The following is a 13,216-nucleotide window of genomic DNA, read 5'->3' on the forward strand; positions in this document are numbered from 1 at the left end:
ATGATTATTTGAGTTTTCTCGACTAAAGAGCTTGCTACTTTGAACCACAAAGTAGGGTACTTAGGTAGCGGTTATTTTCTTGATTTACAATTGATTACAAAATCCCGTGAACCTAATCGCGGGGACACATTGTAGATTGCATAACTCACTGGAATCTTGGTCAGTAGAATAGAACGCGGAAAACATGTACGATCTTGATTAATCTAATTCGTGCAACACTTTACAAGCTCGCCGGCTTTGCTTGCGTTCATTGTAAGATTATGCGCGCAAGCAGATGTACGATAGGTACACCGTGTCTCGAACATTCTGCTGACTCATATATACATTGATTGTAGGGTCAAGGCTTTTATTACGTCTACTTTGTTCAATGATTGAGAGTAACGCACGAATTAAACACACGCGACATTATTATCGACTTAATTTATAGAAGCTATTCACAATTTTTATATTAGGTATTTATATATTGTATAAAAATCAATCTCATTTTTGTCAAAGTAATAAATCGTCAATAATGAATAGATAAATTTATCAATACAATTTTTTTTTTATCCCATTTGCCTATCACAGTTTAACCAATGCCTTATATCTAGGTTCTAGGTAATAGAAGCCACAGAAATTTCAATTAATCTCTTAGCCAGTTATATGATTAAAGATCATTGATATATATATATGCTTATTGTTAGTCAGATTGACATAAATGGTGTATTTTATCGGCTTACCTCAAAGAGCAATAACATTTTCGTTAAAACTTAGGAATAAAAAATAATTTTACGCGTAAAATAAAAGCACACGTCACGATGCAAGAGTAAAATAAAAGATTGCACGAACACATTTGATTTATTTTATCTTTCTTGTTCCGATTAAAAGTCGCTGCTATTCGTGCGACTCGATCTGCAGATATCGCACAGATATTGCGTGATCCGACCAAGGTCGTCGGCATACGGAGCTTCGCGTGATTCGGGAATCAACGCTGCGCCAAAGTGATTACGCGCGATTTTGGTCAGCCCGCTGAGCCAAGCGGAAAACGTTCTTAGGCCGAGTTGCTCTACTTAGCGTAACAGGAATCGGCTGCTGCGCCGCGTTGCGACCATTAGATCGGCCTCTCGTAGATAATGCGGAACCGTATCAGCCCGCGGACTCAAGGGCCGTTTGTTTGGCTGACCGAGGCCATCTGTATCTACTGACCCGTTAAGTCAAGAACAGACCCCCTGGCACTTTATGTCTCGAATCTTCGAGCGTATCTACTTCTCGCGATCCTGTATGTCATGCAGGCTGTTACAATATCTTCTCTTGAACTTATTTTTGGAATAACGCTAATATACATCTTGTATTTATATCGGTTCAAGGATTCGTGACGATACCTCGAAATTCAATGGCAAGTTATTTAAACGCTATCGATTTCAAAAAATTCAGTTAATTTATATTCTAATTATCATAGGAACAATAAGACTTGTGTATTACAATATTTGTAAGAAAAATTTTTAAGATAAAAATGTTTTCTAAAAATAAAGCTGTTATATATATATAATATGTGTTAAATTATTTATCCAGAGATTTTTTAATTTCATAGTATTTTAACTAAATTGTGTATAATATTTTTTGGAGAAAAAAATTTTCCCAATCATATTCCAATTAATGTAATTGAAAAAAAATATAGGTTAAATATAAATAAATGCTATAAATTTAAAACTTATACTATAAAAAATTATTGTAACATTAGAACATACTACTTTTTTATAAAGAAAATGTGAGATTTTAAATTTTCTTCTCTTTTGCAGAACTGGCGGCGGCAGTATGCTGGGCGACGTGAACATTTCTGCGATACTAGATTCATTTTCCGTCAGTTACGATAAAAGAGTAAGGCCGAACTACGGAGGTGAGTAGGGATTTGATTTTTCCACATTATTCAATAACCAAGATCATTCGACCACCCTGGTGTGGATTTTATATCGTGCGCAAAACTTGTCAATTTCACAAATTTTATGTGATTATCTGATTGACGTCGATTAGCTTTAATTAATTTACGACCGTGAAACAATACATGCCATAGCAAGTTTTGCGCAAAGCGTTTTCCGTTTCATTTTTTTTTTTTTTTTTTATATTCGTTGCACTATTACATGAATCTAAAACATTATCTTGCAGCCAACGAAATTAAAAAAGTTACATGACGAGAGAAATCAAATATTGACACACTGACAAACTCAATCAATTAGCGAGAGAATAGAATACCAGCAAACAATTTTTTAATCCCACTTTGTTCGCTGCAAGCGCAGGGAAGAGCTTTTTACGTGTGCTCGGATAAAAAAAATAACTGACATTGTATTCCATCTTGATGCAACGCTGAAATAGAAAAAAATTGAAGAAGTACACTGAATAAATATATACAAGCAAAGAGGATCTATAAAAAAAAAAAAAAAAAAAAAAATTGGCGCACGCGAGGTCGATACGCGATAAATCAAGATATAAAGCGCCAGCTTTCGAATCGGTGTAACAATGACGCGACACAGTAGTAAAATTTCGCGAAACGCTCCAGGAAATATTTTTGACGTCGCTTATCATTTCCCACGTTTACCCCACAAAAACGGCGGGCTCTGTCGAGCATACTACCGCTTCCATAAAATAATTCTGACAGGAACAACGCGGCAGCACGTGTACGCGATTCTCGCATCTGTGTTTTTCTCGCACCGGTCGAAGGAGTAATTTGCAGTTTATCGCGTACGGCTCGATTACGCATGACTATCGAAAAAAATATCAATAAAGCGATGCGGCGAGCACGCACCATTTATCAGAAACGTGTTTTCGAAGGAAAAAAATAAAAGACAAACAGAGGGTTTTCTTTCACATTTCACTTCTGGTAAAACCCGCGGGAGATGCAGTTCGCACGCAATTGGTACGGACAGATCTTTGCGCGGATGATCGCTTTGAATAAATGCTAGACGGTTATCGACTGCAAACGCGATGCGATTTCGCGGCCGAATAAATGGGATGCTTATAAAACACGGGAATATTAAAGAGCCATTAGACCAGTTTCGAGCGAGCACGCTCGCCGGAGTCGACGGTCAGTTAGAAGCAATTAGTGCCTGCCAAATGGACGCTCTGTCCCACTTTCGGCTTATCGTTAGGCCCGGCGAAAAAGTCACCGTATGTGTTTCGGATAGGCTCAACCGGCAAAACGATTATCGGTGTCGAAAAGCGCTACGATTATGATTCATGTATCGACGATTCTACCCCACGACAAAGACACATTTTCGAGGATGGCCTCCGTGGTGGCAGGGCGGGGCTGGAACGCTTCGATAAAACTCGGATCGATGCTGGGACGCTCCACGGGTTGCCACGGGTTACCGTTAACGGCATCTCCAACACCGACAAGACACAAAGACTCTGTATCTTTCGCCTTCAATTATGATTTTGACTTTGATTTCGACCTCTATTCCTTTTTTTGCACTCGTAGTTTCGGTGTCTTCGCGTCACGATTGCTAACGAAAATGACGACCGGCTCCAAATATTGCTCCGCTCCATTTTCTTCTCCAAAAGGAGATTTGGGATTTAATTGACAGAGACATTTATTTTAATCCTTTATTTTTGACGAAGCTAAAAATGTTTACCGATATCCATTAATTTATTCGAAATGTATTTTTGCTCATAGTTATAACTGTTATTATATATCAGATGTAAAAATCTCGAAGAAACGATTAACCGAATAATTAAAAACTTCGATTCGTATGCCGTGTGTAATTAAAATTACATGTATTGCAATTACGAATTCTCAACGCGCAGTAGGATAAAATAAACACGTATTCGGCATATTATCATTTAATTACATGCATTCCATGTATAATCATATTGGATATCGCACAAAACTGCTTCTATATTAAAAAAAATATTATTCAATTTATTACTTTGCAATTGAAAATTGTTTCGGCATTGACTGTAGTAATAAAAAATATATCGATAAGCTTTCAATGGAACGCCAAGCCTTGCCGAACTGAAATTGATTGAGAATACATAAAATACAGTCTATCTTGATTGTTGAAACTGCGTGTGAAAGATGCATTAGTAATGACTTACTTTGCAGTAAACTCGGGGTAGACTGTGTCAAACCTGAAAAGCGGGCGTCTCATTTTCCGCGAGATCGCGTATATAGGTTACTATCGATAGATTGCAAAACGGCATATGGTACTAAACGTATCGTCTCTCGATTCGAATCGCCGATATCCGCGTCTTTCGCATGCCGATACACGGGGATTCGCTGGATACGGGTTTTTAACATTTAAAATTTAAATCGCGCTGTGTATACGCGAACATTACGGAAGCGGGCACGAGAATACCGTGGATGGACGGGATAAACAGCTGCTCTCTTCGACTCGTGACGCTTCATTGGATATTCCTCGGAGCGCGGCCGGATTTTCAAACAGCTTCACCGCCGCGGTCCAAGGCCTACGTAAAATGACAAAATACGTGACAGGAAACTCGAAATGCTTGCACCTTATAAACTAGCTTGGCGTAATAATAAATAACACAACTTTTCGCGTCCGTGTTAAAAGAGTATCTCGACTCACATAGAATTGCAACAAATAAACTCGTTAAATCGACGAATATATTTATAATTCATAACGCGTTTGTTGATGCAAATAATATATAAAGTGTACTATATAATATATACGTGTATTTTTTCGTATATACGTTTATATTTTATAAAAGTGTATCAAAAATATTTAATATACCATAATTATTCTGTAGATATTTTTCGCGCATTCGTAAAATATTGTCAAAAATGTTAGACTTTATAAATTAAAATATTGTGAATTGAAGTCGATGTGATGTGCAAAAAAAAAAAAAAAAAAAAACTTTATCCACAGACATAAAAACATATGTGGTATAAATAATCTATGAATATCGGCACACGCGTGGCTGATGACTGCGATTTTTCAACTCCATAATCGATTATTAATTTTTGTTTTTTTCTCAGTTGCATCATCACGCATGTGTCTCGTGTACCTCTTTTTTTTTTTTTTTTCCCCCGAAGCAAAGATCTCTCACGGGTGATCGGTTTGTATGGGCGAAACATACTGGCGCGTTTCAATTAACTCGATACCACGTCGGCCGTGCGTTTTCCAGCGTGTACGCGAGAACGTCATTGTGAAATATATGTCCCATATGGGATGTTCCTCGGCCATAGGGCTTTAAAAACATCCTAGAAATGGAAATGAAGATATATCGGTCGAGTGGCGCACGATGGCGTTGGCAGAACCATTGTTTACGAGTCAACTTTATCGCGAAAATGCCAACGTGGACACGTATAGTCGCCTGTATTCGTTAACCCCCTTCCCAATTTACACCCTTCGTTTTTTCGCGTTCCCTTCCGACAAACGGTCCTTTCCATCTGCATCTGCCTTCCCCGCTCTCTTTCACCCTCCGCCTGAAATTTTGTCCATAAACTTTTCTCCGTGAAATACCGCTTGATTGGCAGCGATTACATTTTTCCGCTTCGTCTTTGCAGCCGATCAATTCGACCGGCAGCAGATTTATCGATTTCAAGTTCATACTCGATTTCGTGTCTCACATCTGGTCTCACAGACCATTGGAATTCTCACGATTCGAATCCTCGTTGGGTTTTTAAATTTAGATTTTACAAAGGTTGTGAGAGAAATAGCTTATGTCATATATTACATGTTAAAGAAACATAAATGATTGTTTATGGACAAGTATTTGAGTAGAGAATTGTAGTTGTGTTTAATATTTTATCTGTTACATGTTAAAGATTAAAAACTGCGATGCGGAAAAAAATATCTTCCCGATGAATAATAATATATTATAGATTCATATATAACGTTAAAAAAGAAAGAAGAAAAAAAAAAGATACAAAGATAAAAATATGAATAATTTTTTTGATCGTATATTCCACACTTTAATTTAATCTTATTATAAAAGATATTAACTTATTTATCTCGTTTTTTAAATTAAATGTATAACAATATCGTGCAATACGAAATATCGTTACATAGGCGTTGCGCCTGTAAATATCAAAATAGGTCCAAGCAAAGCCGTCTTTGAGAAATCATAATGACAACCGAGCACACGTAAATTAGCGCATAAATTATTATCGGACGTTTCGTCTAATCGAAAACCGATTACCACTTTCAGCGATCCATCCAACGTAGCGACATCACCAACATGCCATTTTGCATTCACAGTAAACTCACAAAACGCTACCGAATGAAAGAAAGAAAGAAAGAAAGAAAGCAATATGTGTACACGTGTGTTATTTCGCGAGATTAACGAACGAATGCCATACAGTCACTCTCACCGTGTAGCTTGTGTGGCCGCGGCCGGAAAAACCGGCGACTCAGACTTACTAACCTTCGATTTCAGGTCCTCCCGTCGAGGTGGGCGTCACCATGTACGTCTTGAGTATCAGCTCCCTATCCGAAGTGAAAATGGTATTACCTCTAGGTCTTACTCAGTAATTTCCGCTGAAAGTTATTTATTAACTGTCGTTCTCGGCTAAACACAAAATCCGACCTTCCTTTTCTCCCCTTCCCCCCATATCGGTCTCTTCGCTCAAACAACCACACTTTTTAGTGCCCGTGTATTCAACGATTGCCGCTGATCGTTATTGAATTATCATCGGCATCTTTTTATCCACTGACAAACATACATACATACATACATACACATACATAACTTGCACAGACATATCTGGGAGATTTACACGAGTGCGGATATATATTGAATTACATTATTGTACATACACGCGCACACGAGTTTGCATTCTTTCCATTGTTTTAATCATTCCTCCAATAAATGTATATTGAAATAACTATGTATGCAAATTCAGAAGATTATATACCACGCAATATAATTTTCACTCTATTTGTATTATACTATATTTGTGTTTATTATTATTAAGGCACATAAACATCCTATTATTGCCTCGTTAGTCAAACAGGTAGTTTAGTAATCCAACGCACAATTTGTAATTTAAATCTAAATTCAAAAATCAACAAAGGTAACGAGAGAACAAGAAATATTGATTCTAACGGTCGACTCTGCAATGTCGATTGCATCAACGATCGACATTTGCGATCTACGCGAATAATTTCTCATACCGTCAATGAAATAATTCACTTGTGTCGTTAATCACGCACTAATTGGGGCGATACTTTCAATAGTCGAGTCGGTGTCCTCCGATAAACGTCTCGTTGTTTAATATCTCGTTCTTTGTGAAGCGTGAATTATCTTCGTTACCTAACGACGTCGGGTCGCGATTATTTCGCTTCGAACGCCTATACATAACGATCGATTAATTGCTGCTCCGCGGGCTATAATCTCGTCTAGTTTTAGTACAAGAGAAAAAAAAATTTCGATTGGGACGAGAGGCGTGCGCTTCGATCACCGCCTTGGTCGGATCGATTGGCGCACCTGACGATGAAATCAGTTTGCTTGTCGCACCCAGATTCACATTGCCCTGGGTTATATGCTCCTTTGATGCGCTTTTCGTTTAGCAACGACGTTTGAAACGGCGACAATTGCGTAATGTGATTATCGGAACAATTCAGCACTTGCTTCGAAACAAAGGTTCCGATTTCTTGGCGCATTGATTCTATTAAACGCAACTATGCAAAAGAGAATCGATCCGTTGCTGTTCCAAGATTCTGAAACTGCGAATATATCTGTTAAACGAAATAAACGTTTAAAAAACATAAGCATTTTTCGCCTTTTCAATCGGATCGAATCCATTGATCGACATTTATAATTCGATTTTCTTTGTGTATTTCGATTCACTGTGGAAGAGACAACATTCTGTCAAAACACTTGCTTATCGGTTATAATATAAACTGATAATTTTTAAGAAAGATGTGTGAGATAAAACGATACGATTCGATGATATTTTCGATCACACGTTTTATTATATAATGTATTTCTTTTAATCTGCCATAGAGCATAATGAGACTCGAGGGATAATTGATTACTTATAAAAGAAAGAATTTCGGACATTATTATTACCGCAAATTCACACGTAATACATAATTTGCTTCTCGTACAAATATTTAACAATGTAAATTTATTGGAATAAAAATATAAAAATAATAAAATAAAAATAAAAATTAATATATAAAAATAACAAAATTACTTTATATAACTGCATCAAAATTCCAACTTGTGTTATTATTTCATGCATGAAACGCACTTTGCGCGCGCGGCAGCGATTACGCGATGCGGTTTACCGCTTGTACTTCGAAACTACCGAAATGAAGCCAACCAAGCCGAATCTCCTAACTCGCTTGATATATTGTAGTACCTCGTGGTCTGTCCGCTTATCGCGTTTACCAGTTTACACCGACGCACAAATGAGTGTGCGCGTGTATGACCTTACACGCACTCTCCCATACACATACACACACACACATAACGCAACATATATATATATATATATATTTTAGTAGCGAGCAACAGAAAAAAAGACACTACTAAAAATGGACAAAGTACTATTTCATATTTCAGATAATAAATATATACTGGCTGTCCTCGTTCTGCACTCGGGAAACGGGGCTGTAGTTTCAGCAACTGAAAACGGGACCGCGTAGCGGCGTAAATTGAGCTAAATGTAAAAAAAAAAAAAAGGATATAACCCAAATCATTCCGAATAATTGCGAGGCAGTTTAACGTGCGAGAGTGAAATTTATTTCGACAAAAATAGTCTCTCGTGTGGACGTTTGATGTGATTTTGCTGTTAAAAGATTGATTGACGCGAGAACGCTATTAAAAGTTTCGACATTTATGTGAAGATCTATGAAAATCATGAATCAACACCGAGACGAATTTCAGTTGCCTCGAACTACGTTCGTTTTCTGCGAGCGTGGAAAACTTAGTTTACTAATCTCCTGCCTGACTTTTGAGCCTGGGCTGCCCCGAGCGTCACAGTAGTGTTAGAGAGAACGTGAATGGAGGAGTGTCTTTTTATTGCTTTCTGCTCTCAGGGAAAAAAATAGTATTTTGTTCAATATATATTAAACACGCACGACCGTCCCGTTAGACCGTTTCTTAGACGCTCTAGCTGCTATGCCGCGGTTGCTGAGATGGGCTGCCGCCTGCAAACCATTTACGATTATTATTACTCTATATCCCGTCAGCCGAAAAAAAAATTCCACACCCCTCCCCCCTCCCCCCACCCTCTGTACCCTCTTTGCCCGACACTTCCGCCATTTCTCTGTCTAAACACCGCACGTATCACACGTTCGTGAATGAACACGCGAGAATGAACAATTCGATCGAACTGCCTCGATCCGATGTGATGTCCGTTCGAGTTCCTTCCAGCAGCTCTTTCAGTATTCAAGGCAACCCCCCCTCACCACCCCAGAAGCTAAAAGTAAATGAATAAATTTCGCCCGGAATCGACAATCGCAATGACAATGACAGCAATTCAGTGTAAAGTAACGATGTCGTTCGACGAACGTTCGACAAGACGACGCGTTATTTTCGACAATGAAAAGGCGTTTAATATATAGGGCGAGAAAAAGGACTGTAAAGCGAGCCGGATTTCCCTGAGATATACGTACACGTATAGCCACAAGAAGCCAAATTGAAATACGACGTGACGATCGGCAAAAACAAGACGCACAAAGAACGAAAGAGAATGGGAGTGAGAAAATGAGAGAAAGCACAAAGCAAGCTACAATAAAATGCGACGTGATATAAAACGAAAGACAATATAATAGCGAAGGTAATTTCATACTGCTACGTGGCTGTGATGTGTATGTAATATTACGTAAGAGCATAATGTGCCTAATGTAACGAGACAAGTATGAATGATTCTTCCAGCTTGGAAGGCAACGTGGCCTGAGACGACGAGTCCTGTTGATTTGGTTCCGTGCAGGGTGCGAGCTCTCCTCGACTTTGTCCGTTTATGCCTTGCCTCTGGCTCACGAATTATGGGCGCGCGCGACGTTCCCAGGAGGCAACCTGGGTCTCCCTGTTGGGAGAATGACAATCCATTTCCCGATTTATCCGAAGACTCGAGAGAAAAAAAATCGCCGATGTTCGCTTACGCGTACGGAGCTTACGCTTCTGCGATGGGTCTCGATTCTTCCGATAGACACGTCGTCGCGCGCGCGCGCGCGACACGCGATATACGATCGTTTGGAGAGTATTTTAAAGGATATTTGAGTTTCAACGCGCCCGTGAGTCTAGAGGTAAAGGAAGATTCGATGCATTTTCCTGCTATTAATTATCACTTGTTATAGATATATAATCTATCTTTACCTCGTATATATACACGATAGGTCGTACATGGTTAATTAGAGATTGACGGGTAATCACAGCGACCAAGGCCGGATGGTTTTGTTGATTGCAGGTCCACCCGTGGAGGTCGGCGTCACCATGTATGTCCTCAGCATCAGCTCCGTGTCCGAGGTGTTGATGGTACAGTTTGCATTCAAACTCATACAAAACTCTTGACATCGACAATTGTTCGTTCGTTCATTTATTTTGTCTGGTCTTTCGCAAACGATCCCTCCTATCCCACCTATATGTCCCTCGTATTGAAACGCGACAACGAGAACATCCGCGCGACACAATCCTTTCGCATCGCAACGGCACGATCGACCGTAATGCCAAAATTGTGTCTCGATGTAGCTTTTTAAAAGAGAGTTTTAACTCTGGCGTTTAATTGGATCGATCATCACGTGTCGAGCGTGCCCATCGTCGAACCAATGCCACATCATTGATCGAATCAGCTTACCAGTCGCGCCACTTGTTTCCGATTGCATCCACAGTATCATGTGTTTCGGTTTTTTTTTTATTTCTTGCTTTTTGCAACAATTCCGTAATAATAAAAAATATCGCGTGTTCATGGAATCATATGTCGAAAAGTCATCGCAGCAAGACACGTTAAAATCGAGAAAGATTTATGATTTTTTTATCACATATCGATTCGCGCGCGCAAAATATTTTATAATATAACGATGTAAAAGTATATAGTGGTATTTTCACGCGTACATATATGTTTAAATCTCGAGTCGTCATCCTCGATATCTGGTCGCGAAAAAGTGCACCGGGGGAAATAGATGCAACGCAAATACCAATGTTTATGTCGGCAGCAAAAGGCGTATCGATACATAGCCACGGAGCATAGACGCTACACACATATATACGTACACGATATGCGTACGTATACACGCCGGTACACATAAACGACAACAAATATACACACTGATGGCCTACTAACCTACGTTTTTATAGCTCGTCACAGCTGTTTGGTTGGCTGAACTGTTACAAGGGAACCTTGCTACGTTCCACAGTCTTCGCAAGATATATTCTTGTCCACTTCGTTTACGGTTTATGGTTGAGTCGTTTGATTCGATTTGCGATGTTCTTGTTGCATGGCCCAACCCGCGGTACTCGAACCGATGATAAAGAACTGGCGGTTTCGTGCGCGCGCGCGCGCTCTAAAATCCGAGTGGAAAAATTCCAAGAGAAACTCGCTGGACGCCATCGTCAACGGCGAGATGGCCCTTTAATCTCCCCAGGGGACCATTAAATCCTTCTCGCAATATCGCGCGGCTGTAGACCGTTTCCCAATGTTCAAAGCGGTCGTAAATAAATCAAAGATCCGTGCGCGACTTATCATCTTTTCGGAAAATTCACGAGGTGAAAATTCCATCGGGTTTCTCTGAAACAGAAAGTAACGTGCGTATTGTTGAAAGTCGATCCAACTGAACGAGCATATATGAGAAAAAAATATAATACACAAAATTGAAATATATATATCGCAGAATAACAGATCTTTACGCTTAACGTGACCATAATTAATTGCTATGGAAATTATTAAATCTCGGATCGAGCACCGTAGGCCGCACATACATTGAGATACGTATACGGGTGATCGTACATTCTTACGTCTTTTTACATCTGTGTTAATATATATATATATATATATATATATATATATATATACATACATATATACATACATATATATACAATACATTTATATACATACATACAATACGTAAAAGTGTACGTATACGTATCTTATGTATAGTACACGTATATATATATATTCGTATTTGTTTCTCAATATTTAAGATATATAATGGCACCGTACAACGTATTATGTATTACGTATAATCATGTAGTAATCAAATATATATATATATATATATATATATATATATATATATTCGTTCCGGTGTCGGCAATCAGTTTCAAACTAGCACAAAACTGGATCCATCCTTTATCAACTATTGTATATCCAAAAGTATACGCTTCGGAGATTGTGGATCTTTTTAATCCCTCTATACTTTCGGTAATAATTATACCAGAAATTATGATTGCCGGAATCTCTAGCATTCTGATGATCGCGATAGCATACGATCCGTTGATTGCAGAGAGAGAAAGAGAGAATATATCCACAATACGTCAGGTCTAAAAGGTTTAACGCGACTCGTCTCGATTCTGTGATCTTCCCTCCGGTACGATAAAACTTTCAGAGCCTCGGCTCGCGCGCAATGAATTTGAGAGAGCGGCCGTAACGTTGACTTACCACAGGCTGGAACGCCGACTGCGAGCCTACCCTGTGAGATCGACTCTCCCCTGCATATTTGACGCGTAATCGAGCGAGGGGTATAAAGGGCATTCCCGTTTGCCGCCCTACCCCTTTCCCCCTGAGATCCAGAGTACAAGTTTGGAGCTGAATGTACGAGGCTGGACCCCAGGTGTTGAGCCCTGTGCGGAAACCAAATCAAGTCGACACTGTCACCTGGGACGTGACGCGCAAATTTTTACATCCGCTGGCGAGTCTCCATTCTACATGCTCCTCTTCTTCTCTCGTCTCACTTTTACCGATTTCCGTGAATTCCTATTTCCTTTGCAAAAAAGCGACCTTTAATGCCCATCCCTCGAGGGCCACTCTTCGGACTCTCCGGCCGGCACATCCGCGAACAACGAGACGATTTTCCAAACAATTTATCTTTCCTGTCTCTTCTTGTCCACTTTCGAGAGAATCGACGAGCGAAAGGGGCGAAGAGATGAAAACACGATGAAAACGCCTTTATGCTCTCGTTGATCGTAGCCTTCCCGGTCGGACGGAACCGAGAAAAAAAAATAATAAAACGGAAAAGAGAAAGAGAGGGAAAACAGAAGAAGTATCGACAGAAAATACCCCGTGGCCCTCGAAGAATCTCGCTCTATCTCTTCTATCCCTTCTCCCTTGGCC

The 13,216-nt window shown here is 39.4% G+C and overlaps 2 protein-coding genes across 31 annotated transcripts in view; one reads left to right on the forward strand and one right to left on the reverse strand.

The window, feature by feature from the left end:
- Positions 1-13,216, forward strand: part of Rdl (Resistant to dieldrin) — a 72,189-nt gene that overhangs the window by 32,974 nt on the left and 25,999 nt on the right. For 10 of the 24 annotated variants that reach the window (XM_070313894.1, XM_070313895.1, XM_070313897.1 and 7 more), the window contains exons 2-3: positions 1,779-1,876; positions 6,373-6,440. In XM_070313894.1, the coding sequence (XP_070169995.1) occupies positions 1,779-1,876; positions 6,373-6,440 (166 nt within the window). Of the gene's footprint in view, positions 1-1,778; positions 1,877-6,350; positions 10,423-13,216 lie in introns of those variants that run through there. The other 14 variants (XM_070313890.1, XM_070313891.1, XM_070313892.1 and 11 more) reach the window with 5 other exon arrangements.
- LOC138943256 (melatonin receptor type 1B) overlaps positions 11,026-13,216 on the reverse strand; it is a 186,367-nt gene continuing 184,176 nt past the window's right edge. For all 7 annotated transcript variants that reach the window (XM_070313923.1, XM_070313919.1, XM_070313922.1 and 4 more), the window contains one exon: positions 11,026-11,671. In XM_070313923.1, coding sequence (XP_070170024.1) covers positions 11,516-11,671 — 156 coding nt within the window. In that variant the 3' untranslated portion in view covers positions 11,026-11,515. The remainder of the gene's footprint in view (positions 11,672-13,216) is intronic.

This window comes from Polyergus mexicanus, unplaced genomic scaffold, assembly GCF_030449975.1.
Source record: "Polyergus mexicanus isolate NDT 795.1 unplaced genomic scaffold, iyPolMexi1.0 SCAF_26, whole genome shotgun sequence".
Lineage (NCBI taxonomy): Eukaryota > Metazoa > Arthropoda > Insecta > Hymenoptera > Formicidae > Polyergus > Polyergus mexicanus.